Source organism: Syzygium oleosum, unplaced genomic scaffold (assembly GCF_021117445.2).
Source record: "Syzygium oleosum isolate NSW1041296 unplaced genomic scaffold, Sole_v2.1 Sole_v2.15, whole genome shotgun sequence".
Classification (NCBI taxonomy): Eukaryota; Viridiplantae; Streptophyta; class Magnoliopsida; order Myrtales; family Myrtaceae; genus Syzygium; species Syzygium oleosum.
This window is the reverse complement of record NW_026607499.1, coordinates 5,353,312-5,372,819: the sequence shown is the minus strand read 5'-3', so window position 1 is coordinate 5,372,819 and position 19,508 is coordinate 5,353,312. Positions and strand designations below refer to the sequence as shown.

The 19,508-nt window shown below is 41.7% G+C and overlaps 4 protein-coding genes across 4 annotated transcripts; all 4 read right to left on the bottom strand.

Moving 5' to 3' along the window:
* Positions 1-163: 163 nt before the first annotated feature.
* Positions 164-5,565, bottom strand: LOC115693323 (protein FIZZY-RELATED 2-like). The gene is made up of 10 exons (XM_030620298.2): positions 4,859-5,565; positions 4,483-4,605; positions 4,245-4,349; positions 2,402-2,581; positions 2,106-2,168; positions 1,802-1,996; positions 1,353-1,454; positions 1,213-1,275; positions 1,040-1,108; positions 164-704 (listed from the first exon to the last, which is right to left on the bottom strand). Exons 1-10 carry the CDS (start codon positions 5,429-5,431, stop codon positions 651-653), a joined length of 1,527 nt encoding a protein of 508 aa, XP_030476158.2. The 5' UTR covers positions 5,432-5,565; the 3' UTR covers positions 164-650.
* A 2,059-nt stretch (positions 5,566-7,624) lies between these two features.
* On the bottom strand, positions 7,625-9,741 carry LOC115693336 (uncharacterized). The gene is made up of 2 exons (XM_030620313.2): positions 9,527-9,741; positions 7,625-8,925 (listed from the first exon to the last, which is right to left on the bottom strand). The coding sequence occupies exons 1-2, from the start codon at positions 9,552-9,554 to the stop codon at positions 8,045-8,047; spliced, it is 909 nt and encodes a 302-aa protein (XP_030476173.2). The 5' UTR covers positions 9,555-9,741; the 3' UTR covers positions 7,625-8,044.
* A 355-nt stretch (positions 9,742-10,096) lies between these two features.
* On the bottom strand, positions 10,097-12,762 carry LOC115693327 (expansin-A18). Its single transcript, XM_030620304.2, has 4 exons — positions 12,625-12,762; positions 11,390-11,687; positions 10,875-11,190; positions 10,097-10,678 (listed from the first exon to the last, which is right to left on the bottom strand). Exons 1-4 carry the CDS (start codon positions 12,760-12,762, stop codon positions 10,366-10,368), a joined length of 1,065 nt encoding a protein of 354 aa, XP_030476164.2. The 3' UTR covers positions 10,097-10,365.
* LOC115693315 (PGR5-like protein 1A, chloroplastic) lies at positions 12,487-15,942 on the bottom strand. Its single transcript, XM_030620280.2, has 11 exons — positions 15,556-15,942; positions 14,923-15,044; positions 14,717-14,813; positions 14,498-14,598; positions 14,056-14,112; positions 13,884-13,960; positions 13,715-13,766; positions 13,413-13,523; positions 13,232-13,329; positions 13,020-13,095; positions 12,487-12,837 (listed from the first exon to the last, which is right to left on the bottom strand). The coding sequence occupies exons 1-10, from the start codon at positions 15,767-15,769 to the stop codon at positions 13,026-13,028; spliced, it is 999 nt and encodes a 332-aa protein (XP_030476140.1). The 5' UTR covers positions 15,770-15,942; the 3' UTR covers positions 12,487-12,837; positions 13,020-13,025.
* Between the last annotated feature and the right edge of the window lie 3,566 nt (positions 15,943-19,508).

The window sequence follows — 19,508 nt, the reverse complement described above, 5'->3', positions numbered from 1 at the left end:
TCTTCAGTCTTCATAGTTGCAGTCACAGTCGACATGATATGATCGAGGTGGCCAAACGTAAGTACAAGCACATGAACCTAGGAAAGCAATACCAAGAAGTAGCGGCTCGACCATGAGGTTCTTCGACAAACCCTGAGTTATTTCATGGCAAGTACCAACGATGTATAGACAGGAAATCAAAACCATTTATCGTCGTTGAAGCTTGACAAGAGGGTTTACATGGAGGGAATTATGAGAACTGTCTGCACAGTGAAAAGTTTAAATCACCCTATAATCCCTATGATAATAATATACAGCTGAAGGGAGTGGTTAACAGGAATACATAACCCCTCCCACTATACATCTGGAACTGAAATTTGATAAATGAAACTAATCGGATGACAAGGACAAGAGACAACATAACCCCTCCCACTATACATCTGGAACTGAAATTGATAAATGAAACTAATCGGATGACAAGGACAAGAGACAACCTAGTCTCTCCTATTCACATCTTATGCTAGAGAGAACCCTGCAAATCCGCCAATTTTCGTGGAATTGCTTTTCTTGGATAATCTTTGCAATCCATGATGTGTAATATGCCATTCTGCATCTTCCAGAGTCAAGGAACTAGAAAGAATGATAAGTCAGACGGAGAGCACACTGTCTGATCACCGAATTGTAGTTCTTCCAAAGAATGAGGACCCAATTTCACTGTCTGTGTTCTGCAACAACAAAAAACGTAGATTAATCGATGTTTGCTAGTGAGAAGAATAGGCCGAACACGAAGTTAGCTAATTAAGAAAGTCTTAGCTAAAGACTAGGTGATACGCCAGGCTTCATGGCACAGTAAAGAGTATATGGGTCAGGGCATGCCAATGGACAGAATTCTTGAATAAGTTAACCTTGTTTTATTGGAGCAACGAAAACGTGTAAATGTGACTATCTGCTAGATTTGGGCCATCAATTCTAGGAACTAATCTGAGGTAGGCTAAGAATAGTTTAACAAGTGCTAAGACAGTACATCAAATTCTGACAAAATCTTAAGAATATAGCCTACCTGGGACTTCGGAGAGGGGAACACGTTCCAAAACCTAAGCGTTTCATCTCCAGCTCCAGTGACAATTGTCTGAATCAGCAATTTAGGAAGAGAAGAAGATATTGCATTAATAAGGTGCGCCCATTCTGGGAATAAAATAACAAAAGTATAAAATAAGATGTGAAGTGTATCACCTGTCCATCTGGTGAAATAGCAAGGTAAAGTACTCTGTATGTATGTCCTGTAAGCGTTGCCAACTACAAAAGGAAAGGGACTCTCAAATATAGAAGAAACTCAGAAACTTGACTAATTGATAATTGGTGTGATTCCATACCTTAGACATGGTGGGATATCTCCAAACTATTATCTGGTTTTGAGAGTAACCATGGGTGCTGACAAGTTCGTTGACATTCTTGGACCACACAAGGTTGCATACCTGTGAGAGGTGACAAGACACAAGGGAGTAAATTCTCTTTTTCTGTGTGCAAGAGGCCATTCTACAATGTAAACCCTTATACAATAGCAAAGAAATCAAATTCTGTTTCCACATTACATAAGAAATTTGATAAACTAAATGACCCATATTCAGATCTACAAGAATCAATCATAACCAACAGGAAGACAGCAGTCCACAACCAAGAAGAAAGAGACATGGCAAAGGCAGATAAGTAAAAGCACAAACCTACAACTAAAACCACACAGTCATCCACATGAAGTTAGCTAACACAAACAGGCAGGTGACCAAATGACAATGCAAGAATAGCATGTAAAAGCATGTCTAACCTGGCTGCCAGTGTCAATACAGCTGAGTTGTGAGTTAGTGGTTGTATTCCAGAAACGAATACAACGATCTGCAGTACCACCGCCAGATGCAAGAAGTCCATGAAGATGCGGAGACCAAGCAATTGCTTTTACAGCTGCTGTGTGCTCACTGTACTTAAGCACAGGTTGTGTTGAATGTTGATTCCACACAAAAAGCTGTAAAGGAGACCAGCAGGTAAATGTAATGTAGCTCAAACAGAAGAAAGCCAAATCACCACAAAAAAGTGACAAGAAAGAAAGACAAAAGAAAAAAGCAATAACTCACTCTGTTATCATTTCCACCAGATGCTAGTTCACGGTTATCGTAAGACCATTTAAGTCCACACACCTACATCAGAAAAGAATAATCAGGCAGACTGAAATTTTTTCTGTCTAGTCAGTCTATTACAGTGTAAAAAAACCCAAAGGTTTTTGCCTCTTATATTGGTGGTATCTTGCACTTCTGATAGCAGGCTTATAATAGAAAATAGAAAAAGAAAAGAGGTTTCATATACTCCAAACTATGTCCATAAGTACAATAGACTTAATTGATCTCAACTTCTGAATGTATAAAAATCTGACCTCTGACTTATGTCCTGCAAGTTTACTGACAAAATCATCCTGTGCACGTACATCTCTTTGAAGAATACTCTTGTCCCTGCTACCAGAAGACAGCAGTGATGAACTCCAAGCTAAGGCGCCAACCCTTAATCGGTGGCCTTCCATAGTTCTGACCCTCCTGCAGCGTGATGCATCCCATACCTATGCAGAAGTCGTTATAAAATTACAAAAGCGAAAATACTAGTCTGTCCTAGTGGAACAGGTTATGAAGCAAAAAACTAATCATGAGAGAAACCAATTTACAATAAAACAAAGGGAGTCATCCAGTTATTCCGTTGATAATGGAAAGAATTAAGGAGACTCACTAATTTAAACTATCATTCCATTGAACAAGAGAAAATTCTGTTTGATGCATTTAGACAATTGAATGAATGGCAAAAATATGTGACTCACTTATCTACCAGTAAATCATCTCAGCAAAAAGCCTCTCGTATGTTCTAGTCAGTCACATAGACCGTGAGATGAATTTTTCCTAACTTGATAAGAGCTTAAATGACTACTGCAGAATCCTATAGTGTTCCTTTCAAGAGCAGCTGAACTGGACAATAATCAAAGCTGTCGCCATCCTTTTCCTTCTATTTTCTGGCAGCACGTCTGTCATCGCTAAAAAGTTTTTTGTATCTGCCTCAGCAGAATCCGCCAACCTTATGGGATTGTACTCAAAATATGACAATCAGTCAAAGAATGACGGAATCTACTAGCTGGTATATACGAAACATCTGGGTCATTGAATGGACTCAATATCCATCACATCCTAAGCAGCAATGCATTTCTTTGCACTTCTGAAGTTCTACCAACTCCAGTGTAATTAATGCCATGAAAAAAGGCAAAGCCAAACAATAAGCCGAGGTAAACTATTGCCAGTACAAGAAAACGGAGCAAGCACTCTTTCCTTGCTACAGCTTCTTGTTGGAGTGATAGCATCAGTTTATCCAAACTACTCATGCCTTGCATCTCTATATTGCTATAATATTTAGTTGTTCAATTACAATAGCTTCATTATAGTTACTTTTTGCGAGGTTTTCAAACTGTATTAGCAACAATAGCAAAGTGCAAGGTAGACTGATAGAGAGAATTCAATTATGGGCATGACATTGAGGTTCTGGTGAACACCTCAAACGAAACTATACACTCTTGGAAGAATCTAATCAATGCCGATTGCATCAATCATCTCAAAGAAACATGCGCACGTTTGATAAATGCTTTCTATATGAGTGCTTCCCGTTCATTTGGTTTTGAAAATCCATCTAATTCTCACAAGTTTCATGCTCCTTTGTCCATAAAGTATGCCCAGCTAAAGCGTTAACACAATTAACACGTGGTACTGGTACCGGAGACCAAAGTTATATTTCTGATAACTCTGCTGGCCTCTGGAGCTAGATGTAAGGTTTGGTTAGAGTATCATTGACAGCAATATACAAGCTCAACAACTACAAGTACATGGAGTTAGATAGCTAGAAAGACTTGAAGTCCCTGTTAAGCCCGAAAAAGAAGATGAAGGATCCTATCCAGATCAATGGGATAAATCTTAAAAACCAAGTCAGACTAAAGGCAAAGTCCATCCTGCAAGCCCAGCATCTTTGTTGGAGGTCCAGCGTAGCACCCATCCTACAACTGATTGAGCTAGTTAAAACCACTAAAGCACATGCTAAATCCATCCCTCAAACTCCACCTACTCATGAGTCTATTGCAGAAACAAATGCAAGCTCCCAAAATTTGACTGACCAACAGCAAGCTAAGCCACTAAAATTCCCAGCCCTTCCAATTAAGCAGAAGAAAGTTTCAGAAAGCAGAGAGTTCTAACCTGGAGTTTTCCATTGCTAGTTCCGACTGCAAGATGTGTACCGCGCTGTGCCCAACCAACCGAGCAAACACTATCATCAATCCCTAAGTCACATAACTTAGTCACCTGCGAGAACATACACGTGAAGTAAGGACACACCCTAATCGACAAACAACAACTTGGAGCCCATTATGACGGCAGGATCCGAACTTAATAGAGGGATTATCAACACAGTTCAAGAGAATGTGTGAAGACTCACCTTGCTGCTGCAAGCATTCCATAGATAGACACAATTCCCCAACCCCACGGCCAACACATTATGCGAAGACCAGTCCACAAGATTCAAGTAAAAATCATCCTGCAATGCAGGCGCATCCAATACCTAAAAGAACAAACACACAATCATCAAAAGTCAATCCAAGAAACTCAAAATCTCCCGCTCCAAAACGAGGTTCTTTCCACAAATCCATGAACTACAACTAGCAATTTTCCGTGTGAATAGATAATCCTCCGTGGTTTCGTCCATACCCTCCTTTGTTTATTGCCAAAGTAACTACCGTAACAAGTTTCCTAGTCACACCATACTGAATCACAAGAAGGGCCCCTCCAAGAACCAATCAAGAAAGCTCCCTCACCTTGTACGGCGACCTCGGGACCTTCCTCGCGGCCTTCACGGGGCTCTGGCTAACCACATTCCCCGCGTCCTCGAACCCAAAAGGCGAGAGCGCGTGCAGCGACCGCTTCGTCTCGGTCTTGTACCGGAAGATATTCCGCCCCACCGCCGGGGACTCCTTCCTCTCCGGGGTGTCGGGGCCGAACAGCGCCGCGCGGAGTAGCGCATTGTACGCGGACGACGAGGCCTCCTCCTTGCTCTCCGCCGCCGCCGCCGGAGACGAGGAGGAGGAAGAAGAGCTGGAGGAAGAGGAGGAGGAGGAGCTGGCCGCCGACCGCGGCGAGGGCGAGGGCTGTATGCCGAAGAAGGCGAAGTTGGAGCCGGATCGGCTGGGGATGAACCTGTCGGAGTAGATGGCCCGCGACGGGGACTGGCTGTGGGCAGAGTTGATCATGCGGCTCACGTGGTCGGAGTGGGGGGGAGGAGGAGGAGGAGGAGGGGCTAGGGTCTCGAGGGCGAGGGCGCCGCGGGCCATGGCGGGGGGCAGGTTGAGCTGCGCGCGCGGCTGCGACGGCGGTGCAGAGCCGCCGTCCATGGAGGATTCGATGCGAAAGAGAGAGACGCGGGCGAGGAGGAGGAGCGGCGGTGGAGATTCTTGATTCTTGGCGATTGACGGTGGAGTTGTCGCGGTTTCTTGGTGGATTGGTGGTGATGGGAGTGTTAAAAATTTCGTCTTTTTTCTCGCTCTCTTTCCCGGGAAAAAGTAGGTTTTTCTTGCGCCAAATCTGGTGGGGGCGAGATCTGGGAAATTCGGATGCCGACCGGGGGCAGAAACGTCTTTCCGCAGGACCTCGGAGGCAGCTTACGACGTCGGGTTTTGTCGTGGCGGTACCTGGATTTCCTCGAGCACATGGTGGGACGTCTCTTTGTACCGGTAAAATACTCGTGCTTTTTTTTATTATTATATAAAAATACATGCGTATATACGATTTTTCCAACAATACTTCTTGCGAAATAATTGTTCCTTCTTTTGGAGCGAGTAGAATTATACGCATCTAGAACGCATGCCGCGTTATATTTTTAGTAAAATATTTCGCTTTTGAACTCGCTCTCTTTGTATTCTTTTCCGATCGGTCGAAATGTATCTGGTTTTGTTGCGACTCCTTGTCGGAAACACGGATTGGGTAGCGAAAATTTCCATTATTAGATGAGAAGTTTCTACAAGTTTTTTGTACTATAAATAAACCTGTCATAAAACGGAAGCATAACTTTCTATAATGCAATTGCTGTAAAATCGCGATAATATCGTCTTGAGGAAAACGACGGTATGTATTCGTCCGTATCCCAAACAGCATAATTTTATACCGTACATTACTAATAGAGCTCCTGATGGATGGATGAATATACGGATTACTTGATTGGCAATTATTAGCACCATAAACTACCAACCCCATTTAGGAAGTCACCGAACATAATCACAAGTTCCCGTGACGTAAAACTTTTGGACTTGAACAGATCTTTCAAAGGTTTCATCTCGGTTCTCATCTAGATTTCGGGATCTGATAAAAAATTTAAAGGGTATTTCCTCTCTTTGGAGAAAACAAAAATAAAGAAGGGAATTAGAGGGGCAAAGCGAGCAAGCACCAGCATGTTAAAATAAAAAACGAAAATTCTGTCGAAGCTTCGGCTTCCTCTCTTTGATGAGGTAACTCTTAACCGAACACTAATGCGGTTTATGAAGTTACCAAACATATTCACAAGTTCTCATAACGTAAAACTTCGTTGGCTTTGATGATTGACCATTAAAGTTCTGTTGGATCGCATTTGGAATCCTTGCTGTTCTTGGGGAAGTCCAGTCCGTTGATGTTCTTACATTAATTTCTGTTGTAGTCGAGTTCTCAGATTATCTCTTGACGACAGCTGAGTTCTTTCATCAGATTATCGTTCAGAATTCGACGAAAAAGGTTTTTTGATGTCGACGACGGAGCCTTGTGCTCAGACACATGCTGCACAGTAGAAATGAGCATCGACTCGACGTTTACGTCGGGTTCGGAGTGGAACGCAACGACGAACACTTCGATATTCATCGATGAATGGTACACGGGCCGGTATCGTCACAAAACCAAATACCGAGGCTAAGATCGATCGCCTTTAAAAAGCATGGAGATCGATGTGTAATCTTTTATTTACAGATTTTGTACATGCAGTAGCAGTAGCACGAAATTCATGTAAGTATGTCTTCACTTCGACGTCAAATACAATGATAAATGTTGAATGGGTGCACTCAATCTGCAGTTTCTTATATGTGGAATTGACGAAGTCAATGCCATTCAGAGCATTATGGTAATTTTGGGTGTTGTTGCTAAGTCCAGATGACATTTTCCAGCATGGGCTATGCAAATCATCTATTAGAATACTTTTCAATAAGAACCATAATTAGTATTCTCGGGTATAAATCCGAGAAAGCCTCGACGATCGACCCATTGGCCATGAATCGATGCATGGCAGATCAAAATAGTATCTCAGGAAACTTCTTCACACCAGAAGACTTCAGAATGAAAGATCCGTTATGTCAACAAGAGTGTGCGATTATTTGGACTGCGAATGCAAGGCGCAGCTCGCTACTTTGTCACGCTCTTGCCGAGCATTCGTTCTGATCTACGCCTTTCTTGTCATGACAAGCCTACCCGGTGACTAGCTCGGGTCGTCGAAATCTCTGCGACACATCCCCCACTAATTCACCAAACTGCACAGAACAGTCGCAATCCCAGGTCACCTGGTTCATGAATTTGCTGAAACATGATGTATGTATTAATAGCATATGATGTGTCTGGAGATCAGGAGAAGAAAAAACAGTCTGGGCTTAATCTCGCCATGCTAACAGATAGACAACAAAAACGATAAATAACAAAAACAAAGTAGCAATGACTAGAATCAATTGCTCCCCAGAGACGTGAAGCAGGAAGGGTAAGAGACTATCCCTCCCCAAATTTCAGACGACAAAAGGTCGATGAATACATTCAGCTCAAGAAACAGAGCTTTTTTTTCCTCTCTTTGTTCACACAGTACACGGGACCGCCTGCGAAAATTTGAGCTCCGGCTTCCAAAAATTCTCTTAGCACCTTCCTATTTTGTTGTCAGCTGATCAATTTTACAAAGAAGCAATAGCTATGGGTATCTGGCAATGTCTGAAATTTCGAACTTTTGATCAAGAAGGAAAAGGAGCATACTCATGCTCAATGATGGGCACAGTCCTGGTGACAGCAGCAGTTGGTGCTCTTACATGGCCAACCATTGAAACTTGCAGTGCCTCTTCCTCATAAGCCCTCCTCTCCATCTCTTCCCGCTTTGATTTCTTCTTTGCCTTCACAAACAATGCCACGAGAAGCAGGCTGAGCAGGAACACCCCCAGCATGGACCCAATCGATCCCCCGACCGCCACCTTCCATTTGCTCACTTGCTTCCTCATCTGCACTGGCGGCAGCTCGGTCACCAGCCCGAAGTGGCCATGCCTTGTGGCCAAACAGACGGAAGGCGCGACCTGATTGGCCAATGTCAGCTTCCCATTGGATTCGAAGTTGGCACACATCGGCACGACTCTGGGCCTGTGATCCGGCGTGGCAATGCCAGTGAAGTTCACTGTGATGGGTTTCTCTCCAGCTGTGATACCAAGCTCGAACGCCGCATCAGCGGTGTTGGAATTTCCGTGGCTACCGGCATTGTAAGCTAAGAGGCCTAACACTGGAGAAACTAGCTGGTACCCAGATAAGTCATAGTTGGAGTAATATATGGAAGACCAGTTGTTTTGCAAGATTTGCCTGATCAGCATGACTCTTTCCACACATGGTTGGACCGTCACTCCGATGCCCAAGTGGAATTCTTTCACATGTGCGCCATACCGGCGTAAGCTGCCGCACCGGAACTTCACGGTGTCAACTCGGATGCCTGAGAGGTTCTTTGGCAGGTTCACGGTGTGTATCACTCCGGTCTTGATCTGCTGGCTGCTGGATTTAAACGTGTAGTCACGGATCAGAAGATCGAGGACACGCGCCGATTTAATCTCTTGAGCGAGGACTTTTTGTGGTGAAGCTAATGCCAGGACAAGAAGCAAGAAATTGAGAGAAGAACGAGAGCCCATCATATGATGAGAGACTGCTAAAAAAGAGTGTTAGATTCTTCTGCTTCTAAAATTAGTATGTGATCACTGATCACTTATCAGTACTGGTGCAGCGGTGCTAGAACAGGTCCAGAAAACCTTCTCAGAGTCAACTTCTTCTGTAGATATAGATAGAAGGAGAGAAGTTGCAAAGAGAAAAGAGCCTGCACTGGTTGAGGGAAATAATGCAGAAACACTTGGTTGATTGAAAGTGAAGCAAGTCAAGAGAAAAGAAACAGAAAAAGTCTGAATCTTGTTTTGGATAGACAGAAAAGACAGGCATGTTTTCTCATTAGGTCGAAGTTAGAAGGTTTGATCTGACAGGGTCCTACCTTCTCCTTACAGGGAGAGGATGGATGAATGAATCAGCTGGTAATTGGCAAGTTTTTTTTTTTTTGGCATTGGAGGTTCTTAAAAAGTAGGTGTCACCACCACACTACCTTCATTATGCAGATTGCGTTTTCTCAGCAACTTTTCCAGGAAAGTAAAAAGCTCTGTACAGTTTTTTCTTTCTCCAGTTGTTAAAGGTCACACCTTTTACCTCACTGCATGATGCAGTCATTTGCTTCTCTCATGGGTAGCTTGAGTTCTTCTCAATCATGGACCTTTTTCTTGCAAGGTGAAGTTTCTGCAGGGACAAATCTTTACTTTGTCTAAAGAATTCCCAGAAAGAAGAAAAAAGAAGGAATTTTCAAATTTGGGGTTAGTGGAGCATGTTGAGAGCAATGATTGGGAAGGTGGGTAGATGATGAAAGTTCATATGATCAAGAAAAAATTGGAAACCAAAGAGAAAGAGTTTTGGCATGCTTAAGGAAAAGGTAGGAGACCACACTTCATATGTAGTTGATAAAAATGTTCCCCACTACACCAACCTTTGTGGGTCTCATGTTGCCTCGCATGGCCCTTCCAATTGGCTCCTGTTCAGGAGACCCAAAAGTTTCACATTTATGTCTAACATCGAAGTAGTAATATTGTCAGTCATCCGAAAGTTCTTATTCAGTGATCTCTTTCCATCAAACTTGTTTTACACAGCAAGGAGGATAGTTAGAATAATTTTGCCGGAGCGAGATGATGAATTTGCCAAGAGGACATCTGAAAGAAGTGTTCAAGTTATGGAGTCATCAAATGGATTCTCTTTCCCAGTTAAACCCCTCCATCAAGCAGTACACATGCTTATAGAAACTATTACAGACAGATAGTAAGTCTCCTTTGACATAACAAAAATTACAAAGCTGGCCGCGCAAAATCCCTTCGGCGACCGACTGCTCCAGGAAAAGAAAGATGAGGGAGGGATTAGATTAAAAAAGAGAAAAAGAAAGAAAGAAAAGTAGCAAAGGGGGCATATAATTAATATTGACTCTCTCTCTCTCTCTCTAGTGGAAATTGACAGCGGCTTGGTAAGTCAGCCCTACGTTCCAGTTGGAAGGAGCAACGTTGTAGGCAATGATGGTCTCTTTGGTGGTGTAGGAGGTGAGCTTGAAGGAGAGAGATTGGCCTCCAAGGCTTGCAAAGGCTTGGTACGAAGCACCCCAGTTGTGGCTCATGCTCACCCAATCTGTCTCGCTTCCTTTGACCCACATGCTCGCGATGTCACCCCCTCCTCCCACATTCATCACGTATACCAAGAGCCAGTAACCATTCCCTTGGAACTGGAATCTGATCCCTCCTTGCTCTATGCAGGGTACCCTGCAATTATTTCCACAGTTTTTCCTTTAGTTATTATAAGCCGTAAATGGATTCGGATATGACACCTCGGTCGGGTATTGAGTGCGGCCCAAGTGCGAATTGTCACATGCGTGTCATCAAGAGTTCATTATAACTACAAGCTGTGTATAATTCTTGCCATGCACTAAGGAGAGGCTAGAAAAATGTTCGCGTGTACCTTCTATACATGACGGGGACTATGCCGGCCTTCCACTGAGCGATGTTCATGAAGGCAGGCATGGACATGTCGAAATGGACGCGGGGTGGGTTGCACCACCCGCCGTTGTTGGAGTCCTCGGACCAGTTGGGGGGGCAGAGGTTGGTGGCCGTGACTGTGGTGAAAGGCGAACCGCTGAAGCACCAGGGCGACTGTACGCACTTGATCTGATAGCATGTCCCGCAGGCGTACCCGTCGTTGAAAAGGGTCGAGCTCAGCGCCACCGTCGCGGTGCCGTACCCGTTGCTGAACAAGTTCCCATACCCGCATGCCCCTCCTGGAAATTGGAAATGAAGGCATGGTTGATTTATATAATGCATTATGTACTTCATGTTATATACTCTGAAATCACATACAAAAATACTTGAATACTCGACCAGAGAGGATGGACACAACAAAGAAGGCCATTGCAAAAAGGCAATACAATCTATAAAAGCAACTAATTAAAATTGTGGTCACATGAACAACAAGCGTACCCATAGTCTCGGAGGCAGTCTCGTCCCCATAGAAAGTGGCATGAGCAAGAGACCATTGGGTAGGTTGAAACTTCATAGAGCTAGGAGAATACCCACCACCCATAACTGAACCATATTCACCTACAACAGTTGCAAGTATCAATGCCAAAGACCATAAATTCAATGAGCGAATCAAAGAAGCCATGGATGGTTTGTTCTTGCTGATTCTTGGGCTCCACACAAAGCTTCCCACCAAGAATAAAGTAAAGCTCACAAACACATAACCCAATTTCAGTGGTGCCCTCTTATATATTTGGTTCTACGCAAGGTGTAGAGAAAGAAAGTGTCGAACTTCGTGATGCCCACGAAGATAATTGGCCTCATGTATTTAAGTCAAAAGGAAGCCGGTTAAATATAACCGAATGTGGTTTTGGGCTATGGTACTTAGAATATTGATTGTTTGGAGTCAACTATTTGATGGTTTAGACTTATATGGGTTTGGTAGATTTTGGGATAGAAAGGAGATAGCAAACGTGCGTGGCTCAATGTAATCTTGGTCGAGGGCCTTAAGGCGTGGTCGCAAGTTTTCTATAATGAATATGTTTAGGGTGCGAGAAGGGGCAAAAATTAGGAACATGATCAGAACCCCAAAAAGAAAGTTTCAAAGTTGCTATTAGTATTTCTTAGCTTATGCTCAAGCAACAGAAAGTGAATGTATCCTATAACGTGGCAATTGCTTAAATTGTTCAGCTTTTCAAGTGGTTTTCGATACTGAATCACAAGTCTCCAACGCCGAAAGCCGGGAACTAGAAAGAGAAATCATTGTCGAAAAGTAGAAGCTAGTTATTCGGCCACAGCCACCAGTTAGGACGGGACTACGCTGTTCTCATCAACTATTGTTGGCTTCATCTAGGTTTCCATATCTTGATAAAATTTGATCTCTGACAGAAGATTGAGTAGCAGTCAAATTCTTTACTCTCTTCTCAGAACTTCATCGTGATTAGACAAAGACATGCTAATAAGAAAGGGAAACCCAAAGCTGAAGTTCAAGAACCTTCCTGTAATCTGCACAAAGTGCAATGTAACAAAGCTACTACTGTGTACCGAAGTCCCAAAGAGAAAGCAAGAAGTTGAAGCATTATTATGGCAAACTGTGGCTGAATTATGAAAACTTTTAGTTACATGATCTTTCATCCACAAGAACATTTGTACGCTCTTTTCTCAATACTAATTAAGATGCTGTCATGGGTATTTACTGGCAGCATGTAACTGGAATTCCAAAGTATTAACATCACTTGCAATTGATTATTGTTATATAAACAGATGTTGTACAACCGTCTTGTTTCCTTCTCCTCAAAACCAAGGTCATGACGCAGCAGCAATTTTCTCGGCATGTCATAACATGGTACATGTTGAATGCGAATCTCACATTGGCACATTCCTCTTGTACATCTGAGAAATAATTAACCCTGCACAATAATGAGGGAATCGGAACTCATGAGCACTACTATCTGATTTTGATGCAAAAAGGAATGACAATGAAGAATGAGCGGGTGGGTTCGGGAGGCTCTGTGATGACATTACAGTGCGGACTTCCCTCAGAAAACCTGACAGGGAATAAATGAAAAGCTTGGGCGCTTAAGTTATATACCTCTCATCAAGCTTGGCTTCCATCGGGCAATGTAATCAACCGGGTTTTCGAGTCATACACCAATTCAGTTCTGCAGCTGAAGCAAAAAGGGATAAATTAAAATGCCAGTACGGATCATAGAGAACTAGTAATATCTTAATCAGAAAAACAGTGGAGAATTGATTGAAAGATGCAGTAAAAAAATGCCTCAGGTCGAGAGAATTTCTTCTCACTTTGAGCATTTGATATTGTTAGTTGTACCACCGCTAGAGATGGACAATATGGTGCCAAAGAAGGAGACATTCTCCGTGCCGCAGTTGGGGCAAGCACCCTGTAATTTTCGATAATCTTTAAGTACAGTTCCACTATAAAGATTGCTGAAAATGTAAGTGATAAATTATGATGAAGCCTGACCTTTAAGATGAGCGAATCCTTCACAATCACATTCGTCAGCGATAGAGCCAGCCAAACTAGGAGAGGCACAGCCGCGAACCATGTGAAAATGAAACTAAACGGCTCTGGCAGCTGGAGGAGTGAAGAAAAAAGTATGTAATATGGAGTCACAACATGGAAGCTGTGAGATATCGAATATCAAGCTCTTGCGAACGGAAAAATAATCGAGACGTGCGAACTACAAGTCCACAAAAGCAAGCAGCTATTTCAAAAGTTCAACAGCTAGAAAGAAAAAGGGACAAAAAGAAACAATTCCTGATTACCTCCAAAAGATATGTAATCTCAAATCCAGTTATATCATCCAGGAAGAAGAACCTTAAAGACCACAAAAGAGCAGGTTAGGAGGAAAATGAACTTGGTTGGCAAAAAGGTAATAGCGTGAAATGATCTTCAGGTTACAAACAAATGTTGGTGAAACGAAATTCTACTTACAGTCCTAGCGCAATAACAGTTGCTGGGACATTCAACAGAAGCATCTTGAAGTAATCAACAGAAAGGTCACTGTAGACCTATCATGGGAGGATTAATCAGTAATGTCTGAGCCTATTGGAGGAATAAATAGACCGAGTACTCAAAAAGGAGAGAGACAGAAAAAAAAACAAACCTTTCGGCTGCGGAGACTGCATCGTGGGCCTTCGACAACAATTTCGCTCCCGTCAATCTACAAAAATCAGAGGTGATGAAGCACATATTTTATTGGAAGGACAAGAAGGAAGGATACAGCACATGAAGTTTTGCTTAATCTCGATTATCACCCCAACATGTGGCTTTTGTTGAATAAGCAGGCAAGTTTCGCATTCCTCACACAGTACATGGTCCAAACAGGTATATAACATATTGTCTGTGGTATGGATGTTCATATTTCTATTTCGAGCAAGATGGTGCAGATGCTAATTGAATGAGGCTACGTCAATGGCTTGTCAGATATGCTGCACTGGTTCTCTCGCTCAATGTGCAATCTTAATGGCTATCTATCCTCAGAAACAGAGAAGCTGATGTTACTAGCATCTACAATCGCATTGCAAACTGAGAAATATGATAGCGACCTTTAGTCTCAATTTCAGGTCGTCATATTCTTGATCATTCATAATTGGATTGCCAGACACGTAGGCCATTGAAGCTTCCAAAAATTTTTGCTCATCAGAAGCTGCATTACACGTGATGCGAAGAAGTCAGAGAAAGTGCATCCGATAGATTTTGACAAACAATATGATGGTTATGCAACAGTTGAAATGTTTCGCTCAATCATTCATTTCGGAGTATACTTAGCATGACAACGCTGCTTCCTTCCCACATGAGCTCTTCCTTGAGATTGTCGAATTCCTCATTCGACATGATCGCTTTCCCTTCATAGTAAAATGACTGTATAACAGCAAATAGTGTATGTATCCGGTGAAACAATGCATACCATATAAAATAGGTCTCACAGAGATAAAAAAAGAAAATTAAAGGTACTCGGATTCTTCCGTACTTGTAATGCTTGAAGAAAATCTTGTTCAAGTTCACCGATGGACTTCTTCTCTTTCTTGTCTATGCTGCAATATGGCAGAATTTTGCTATCTTCTACATCGGATTCTCCCTCTTCTACCTTGCCTGAGAATGCACAAAAGTCAAAACGAGAGCCTATCAACCATAATCAGACATTGCCAAGCTAAAATTTATCTACGCCCTGGAAGCCTTTATCATCCTGATTGACTCACGGTGACTCCAGTTTCAGCAAACATGATTTTCTAGGATGAGACAGAACAAACTAGCCAATATGTTGATCTCAGAAATTTATCAGATCATGAGGACTTAATTAATTCACTTTCGCTAATCTCTAAAAGTGTGCGACCAATTGCTCCAGAAAACTTATGACAGCAGACAATGGGGCGATTTGCATCATCTACATCAGCTATCCGACTTCTAAACGGAAAGCAAAATGAGTCCACATCCTAGAACTCTGATGGAAAGCCTCACGGCTCCTATTTTCGGCATGATCCCGACTAAATTTGTCGCGGGCAAAAATTTTCGAACAGTTGTATCAGTAAATCACACTACAACTCTCAAAATACTCAGGCACAAAATCACGTCATGGGAAAAAGGAGTCTATGACCATACCGACCTTGTTGATCAGCAGTAGCCTTCATGGCGATCACGAGCACTCGCCGCCAGACCCACAACTGCCGTCCATCGAATGCTCGGACCCTCGGAGAGGAAGAAGAACACGATGCCGCCGCTCTGGGGACGGAGAGCGCCAAAGGAACCGAGGGCTTCCTAGCGGGCTTAGCAAACAGACGATGGCATGTCAGGGTAGCCCCCAACTTGGTGGTCGCCATGTTCCGATACCAATCAAGGGAGAAGCTCGGCTTGTATATGGTGTGAAGCGAAGAAACTGAACAGACAAGGTAGATTAGTGTTAATTGATGGCCGATTCATTTGGGTGATTTTGCTTTTTTCCCTGGTTTTCTTTATCTTTTTTCGTGCTTCTTGAGCTGATGTTTGGAGGGAAAGCGAGACAGATTGTAAAGATAAGGTGGTGGAGCAACGTGTGGAGGTAAATGCAACGGCACTTTGTCCCTTTGCCTTCAAAAGACCAAACGGTAATTTTCAGTTAACCTCGGGCTGCCATGTCTTCACGTTGGGTGCTCCACGTTTGTGATTTTAAAGAATCTGGAATTCGATTGGAGGAGGACACGTGGACAGATGTCATTGACCACGTCCATCAACCGGACGACACCTGGATCAACGTGTGATAGGCCTCTTTATGTGCAAAGGAAAAAAGAAAGTGAAAAATCCTAAAATTTGTCAAAAAAGTTCTATTAATTCTTATAACCTGTAAAAAACGCAATCAAGCCTTATAACTTATCAAATTTATGTAATAGAGTTCCTTCGTTAACTCCGTCCAACTAAGCTAACGGAAAATGCTGATGTAGCTTTTTAAAATATTTTCTTTCTCCTACGTGGCGATGACGTGGGTAATCATGAGACATAAAGCTAAAATGACATCGTTTTGGCTCAAATCTAATTTTTAATATAAATTTTATTTAAATTCAATTTGAAAATAAACAAGGTTCGTTGCTCTACCCTCACCTAGAAGGCCGGCGACCCTCGCTAACCGGAAGGTTGCGACCCTCCCTAGATTGGGCGAGGGTCGCTGGCCATCCCCCACCTTTGCAAGGGGCGGCAGTGGCGAGAGCTACAACCCTCACCACTGTCTCCCTCCCCCATTTTTTTATAAAAATTTAGCTTATTTTTTAAATTGAATTTAAATAAAATTAATATTAAAAATTAGATTTAGGCAAAAAATGATGTTGTTTTAGCCATGTCATTACTACGTAGGTTAGAGAAAATAATAAATAAAATCACGTCAGCATTTTCTGTTTATCAAAATTGGATAGAGTTAACGAAATGATTCAATTGAACCAATTTGACAAGATTGAGAATTTGATTGCATTTTTTACAAGTTTTAGAACTTAATTGTACTTTCATGATAAGTTTTAGATCTTGCAATACACATATCCCAAAAGGAAAAGAATTCAAAATAGATTTTAAACTCTTGGGTTGTGCTTAAAATCTCAATAGAAGCATGATACCTATTTAATTTGATCGAAAAGTGTAAAACTTTGATATATTATAAATTAGCATTTTATATAACACATTAATTTTTTATTAAGCTCGCAAGCGACTTGAATTTAGTATCGGTAGACTTAAGCTGCTCAAGCAGTTTGGGCTCGATTTGATCTTAGATCCTACGTGCAATATTGGTCTTGGTAGCATCCATGGGCCTTCTGCCACCCCCCCCCCCCCCCCCAAAAAAAAAAAAAAAAAAGCATACATGGGCCTTCTTCCCCAAAAAAATGGAAAGCATACATGGGCCTATATATATAGAGCAATATGTTTTTTTTTTGGTAAGGAGTATGGAGCAATATGTTTGAATTCTCAAAAGAGAGAATCTTTTTTTTTTTTTGGTTCCTCTAATTCCAAATACGGATACGAAATCTCCTCATTTTCTCAAATAAAAGCATGAAGTGAACCTTGTTTCAATTGGGGGCCTGAAATGCCGTCATTTTCTCAAATGAAAAAGTAAAGGACGAAAAAACTCTTGACCAGCCAATGAGGTCAAATTCTTTTTTGAGACTGATATTGAAAAAAGGTTCACTCCAGGTCCTTATTTAAGAAAATAACGGCACTTTAAGCCCCTAATTGAAACAATATACAAGCCATTATTTGAGAAAATAATGACACTAATTGGAATTTTCCCATAGTTTTTTGCAATTAAGTCCACAGATTTGTGATTTGTACAATCAATGTCAATTAACTTACACAATTAATGCAATCAAATTGTTCGTTGTTAGCACACCTAATTATATTTATGTGGTTGCAAATGTGTCAACATCGAATATTAAAAAAGTGGAAAAGAATAAATAGATTATCCTTGAATTGTGAACGTGATACATGATTAGAATAAGAATGATAAAATTTATCCAAAAAATCATAAACCGATTATACGGTAGCCTTTCAGTTCTAAACTTTCAACTGTGTCAATTTAGTCATAAACCTTTTGACAACTTGCCAATTTAGTCTTAAACCTTTCAATTGTACCAACTTAGTCATAAACATTTTGATGATTTGTCAATTTAGTCATAAATCTTTTAACAATTTGCTAATTTTGGTTAGAAATCACTAACGTGGCGATCTAGTCAGTACCTGCCATACCTGGCCATTCTACATGGCACGGGCAGTGTTAATGTGAACAATTTTTATAAATTTTTTTAATTTTGTGATTTTTTTTCTTTTTCTTTATTAATTTTCTTTTCCCCTTTTTCCCTCCGCCGGCCCTCACAAGGCCCACAAAGGTGACCCTTGCCTAGACTAGTCTCGCCCAGGCTAAGGCTACCCTCGGCCGCTGGCCATCGATGACTCCCGACAGAGGGAAAAAGAAAAAATAACAAAAGAGAAAAGGCAAAAAAATAAAAAAAATTACAAAATTACAAAAATTGGCCACGTCAATGCCAACCGTGCGATGTAGGACAACCAAAGCTTACTAGATGGCCTCGTTGGCGATTTCCAGTCAAAATTGATAGAGATGATTAAATTGACAAATCGTCAAAATGTTTAGGACTAAATTGACAAATCATTAAAATGTTTAGAACTAAATTGATACAATTAAAAAGTTTAATACTTAATTGACAAGTTGTGAAAATGTTTATGACTAAACTGGCATAATTGAAAAGTTTAAAATTGAATTGATCGCTGTACAATAGATTTATGGCTTTTTGGATATTTTTTTTCCGAAAAAGAATAGAACTTGAGTACAGCTATGATCCGTATCGGTCGAGGTTCGGTGACTTAATTACAAAAGCCGCTAGAATCTATCACCTATGATCTTACATCTCTTTATTGAAAGACTTTCTTACTCCTGTAGCACCGGCCATCTTAAGTTCCCGTGAGCGTACGGCGATAGACTGTCTAGGATCCTATCGGTCGCTCTAAAAAATATCCGGGGCCATCCCGGTGATGTAGGCGTAGGAACAAGAAACGTAGAATTGACAGTTTCTCAAAGCTCCTCCGAGGTCAACTTTACTTGCCCACGTCCTTTTGTTGCACCCACCTCAACCAGACTGGTTTGGTTTCCTTCGTCGGACTTGCGGATGAGAGATTCTTACGTTGTTTTTTTGTTTTTTTCCTATATTTTTCTAGTTTCTCGTCACCACATTCTTTTTGAGTCTAAACTTGTCACCATATTGTTGAAATTCAAGATTCCGGATATTGTAATGCTGTCTTCCCCACGTATCTATATTCAGGTGTTTCGGATGGAAAGAGACCGAGTCTCTTCCCCAGCTTCTTGCAGGGAAAACAGTGTTCTCGGCCCATAGATTAGCTCTTTAAAATTGAACTCTTTCTTTTTTATTTTATTTTGACTTCTGCAGATTGTATTGATGAAGGGCTTATCTATTGAAACCGACCCTTTTCCCCATGCACACTGCCAACATGTTCTAGGGTTCGAGCCTACAGAAAGAAAAACTGCTGCCTTATGCCCCTTGTTTTCATTCCAATGCTTCGGCGAAAGAGGGA

Bases quoted from the DNA above. Each gene is read 5' to 3' on its own strand.
- LOC115693323 (XM_030620298.2), bottom strand. From the start codon at position 5,431: ATGGACGGCGGCTCTGCACCGCCGTCGCAGCCGCGCGCGCAGCTCAAC. The intron at 4,606-4,858 runs GTGAGGGAGCTT...TTGTTCTTTTAG, and splicing joins TCCCGAGGTCGCCGTACAAG to GTATTGGATGCGCCTGCATT. The intron at 2,582-4,244 runs GTTAGAACTCTC...ACTTCTGCATAG, and splicing joins CTAGCAATGGAAAACTCCAG to GTATGGGATGCATCACGCTG.
- LOC115693336 (XM_030620313.2), bottom strand. From the start codon at position 9,554: ATGACTGCATCATGCAGTGAGGTAAAAG. The intron at 8,926-9,526 runs GTGTGACCTTTA...TCCTGGCATTAG, and splicing joins ATCATGCAGTGAGGTAAAAG to CTTCACCACAAAAAGTCCTC.
- LOC115693327 (XM_030620304.2), bottom strand. From the start codon at position 12,762: ATGCCGAGAAAATTGCTGCTGCGTCATGACCTTGGTTTTGAGGAGAAG. The intron at 11,688-12,624 runs GTAAATACCCAT...CACCTTGCGTAG, and splicing joins ATTCCAGTTACATGCTGCCA to AACCAAATATATAAGAGGGC. The intron at 11,191-11,389 runs GTACGCTTGTTG...TCCAATTTCCAG, and splicing joins GACTGCCTCCGAGACTATGG to GAGGGGCATGCGGGTATGGG.
- LOC115693315 (XM_030620280.2), bottom strand. From the start codon at position 15,769: ATGGCGACCACCAAGTTGGGGGCTACCCTGACATGCCATCGTCTGTTT. The intron at 13,767-13,883 runs GTAAGTAGAATT...GTGGTCTTTAAG, and splicing joins ACTGTTATTGCGCTAGGACT to GTTCTTCTTCCTGGATGATA. The intron at 13,524-13,714 runs GTAATCAGGAAT...TCACTCCTCCAG, and splicing joins AGATTACATATCTTTTGGAG to CTGCCAGAGCCGTTTAGTTT.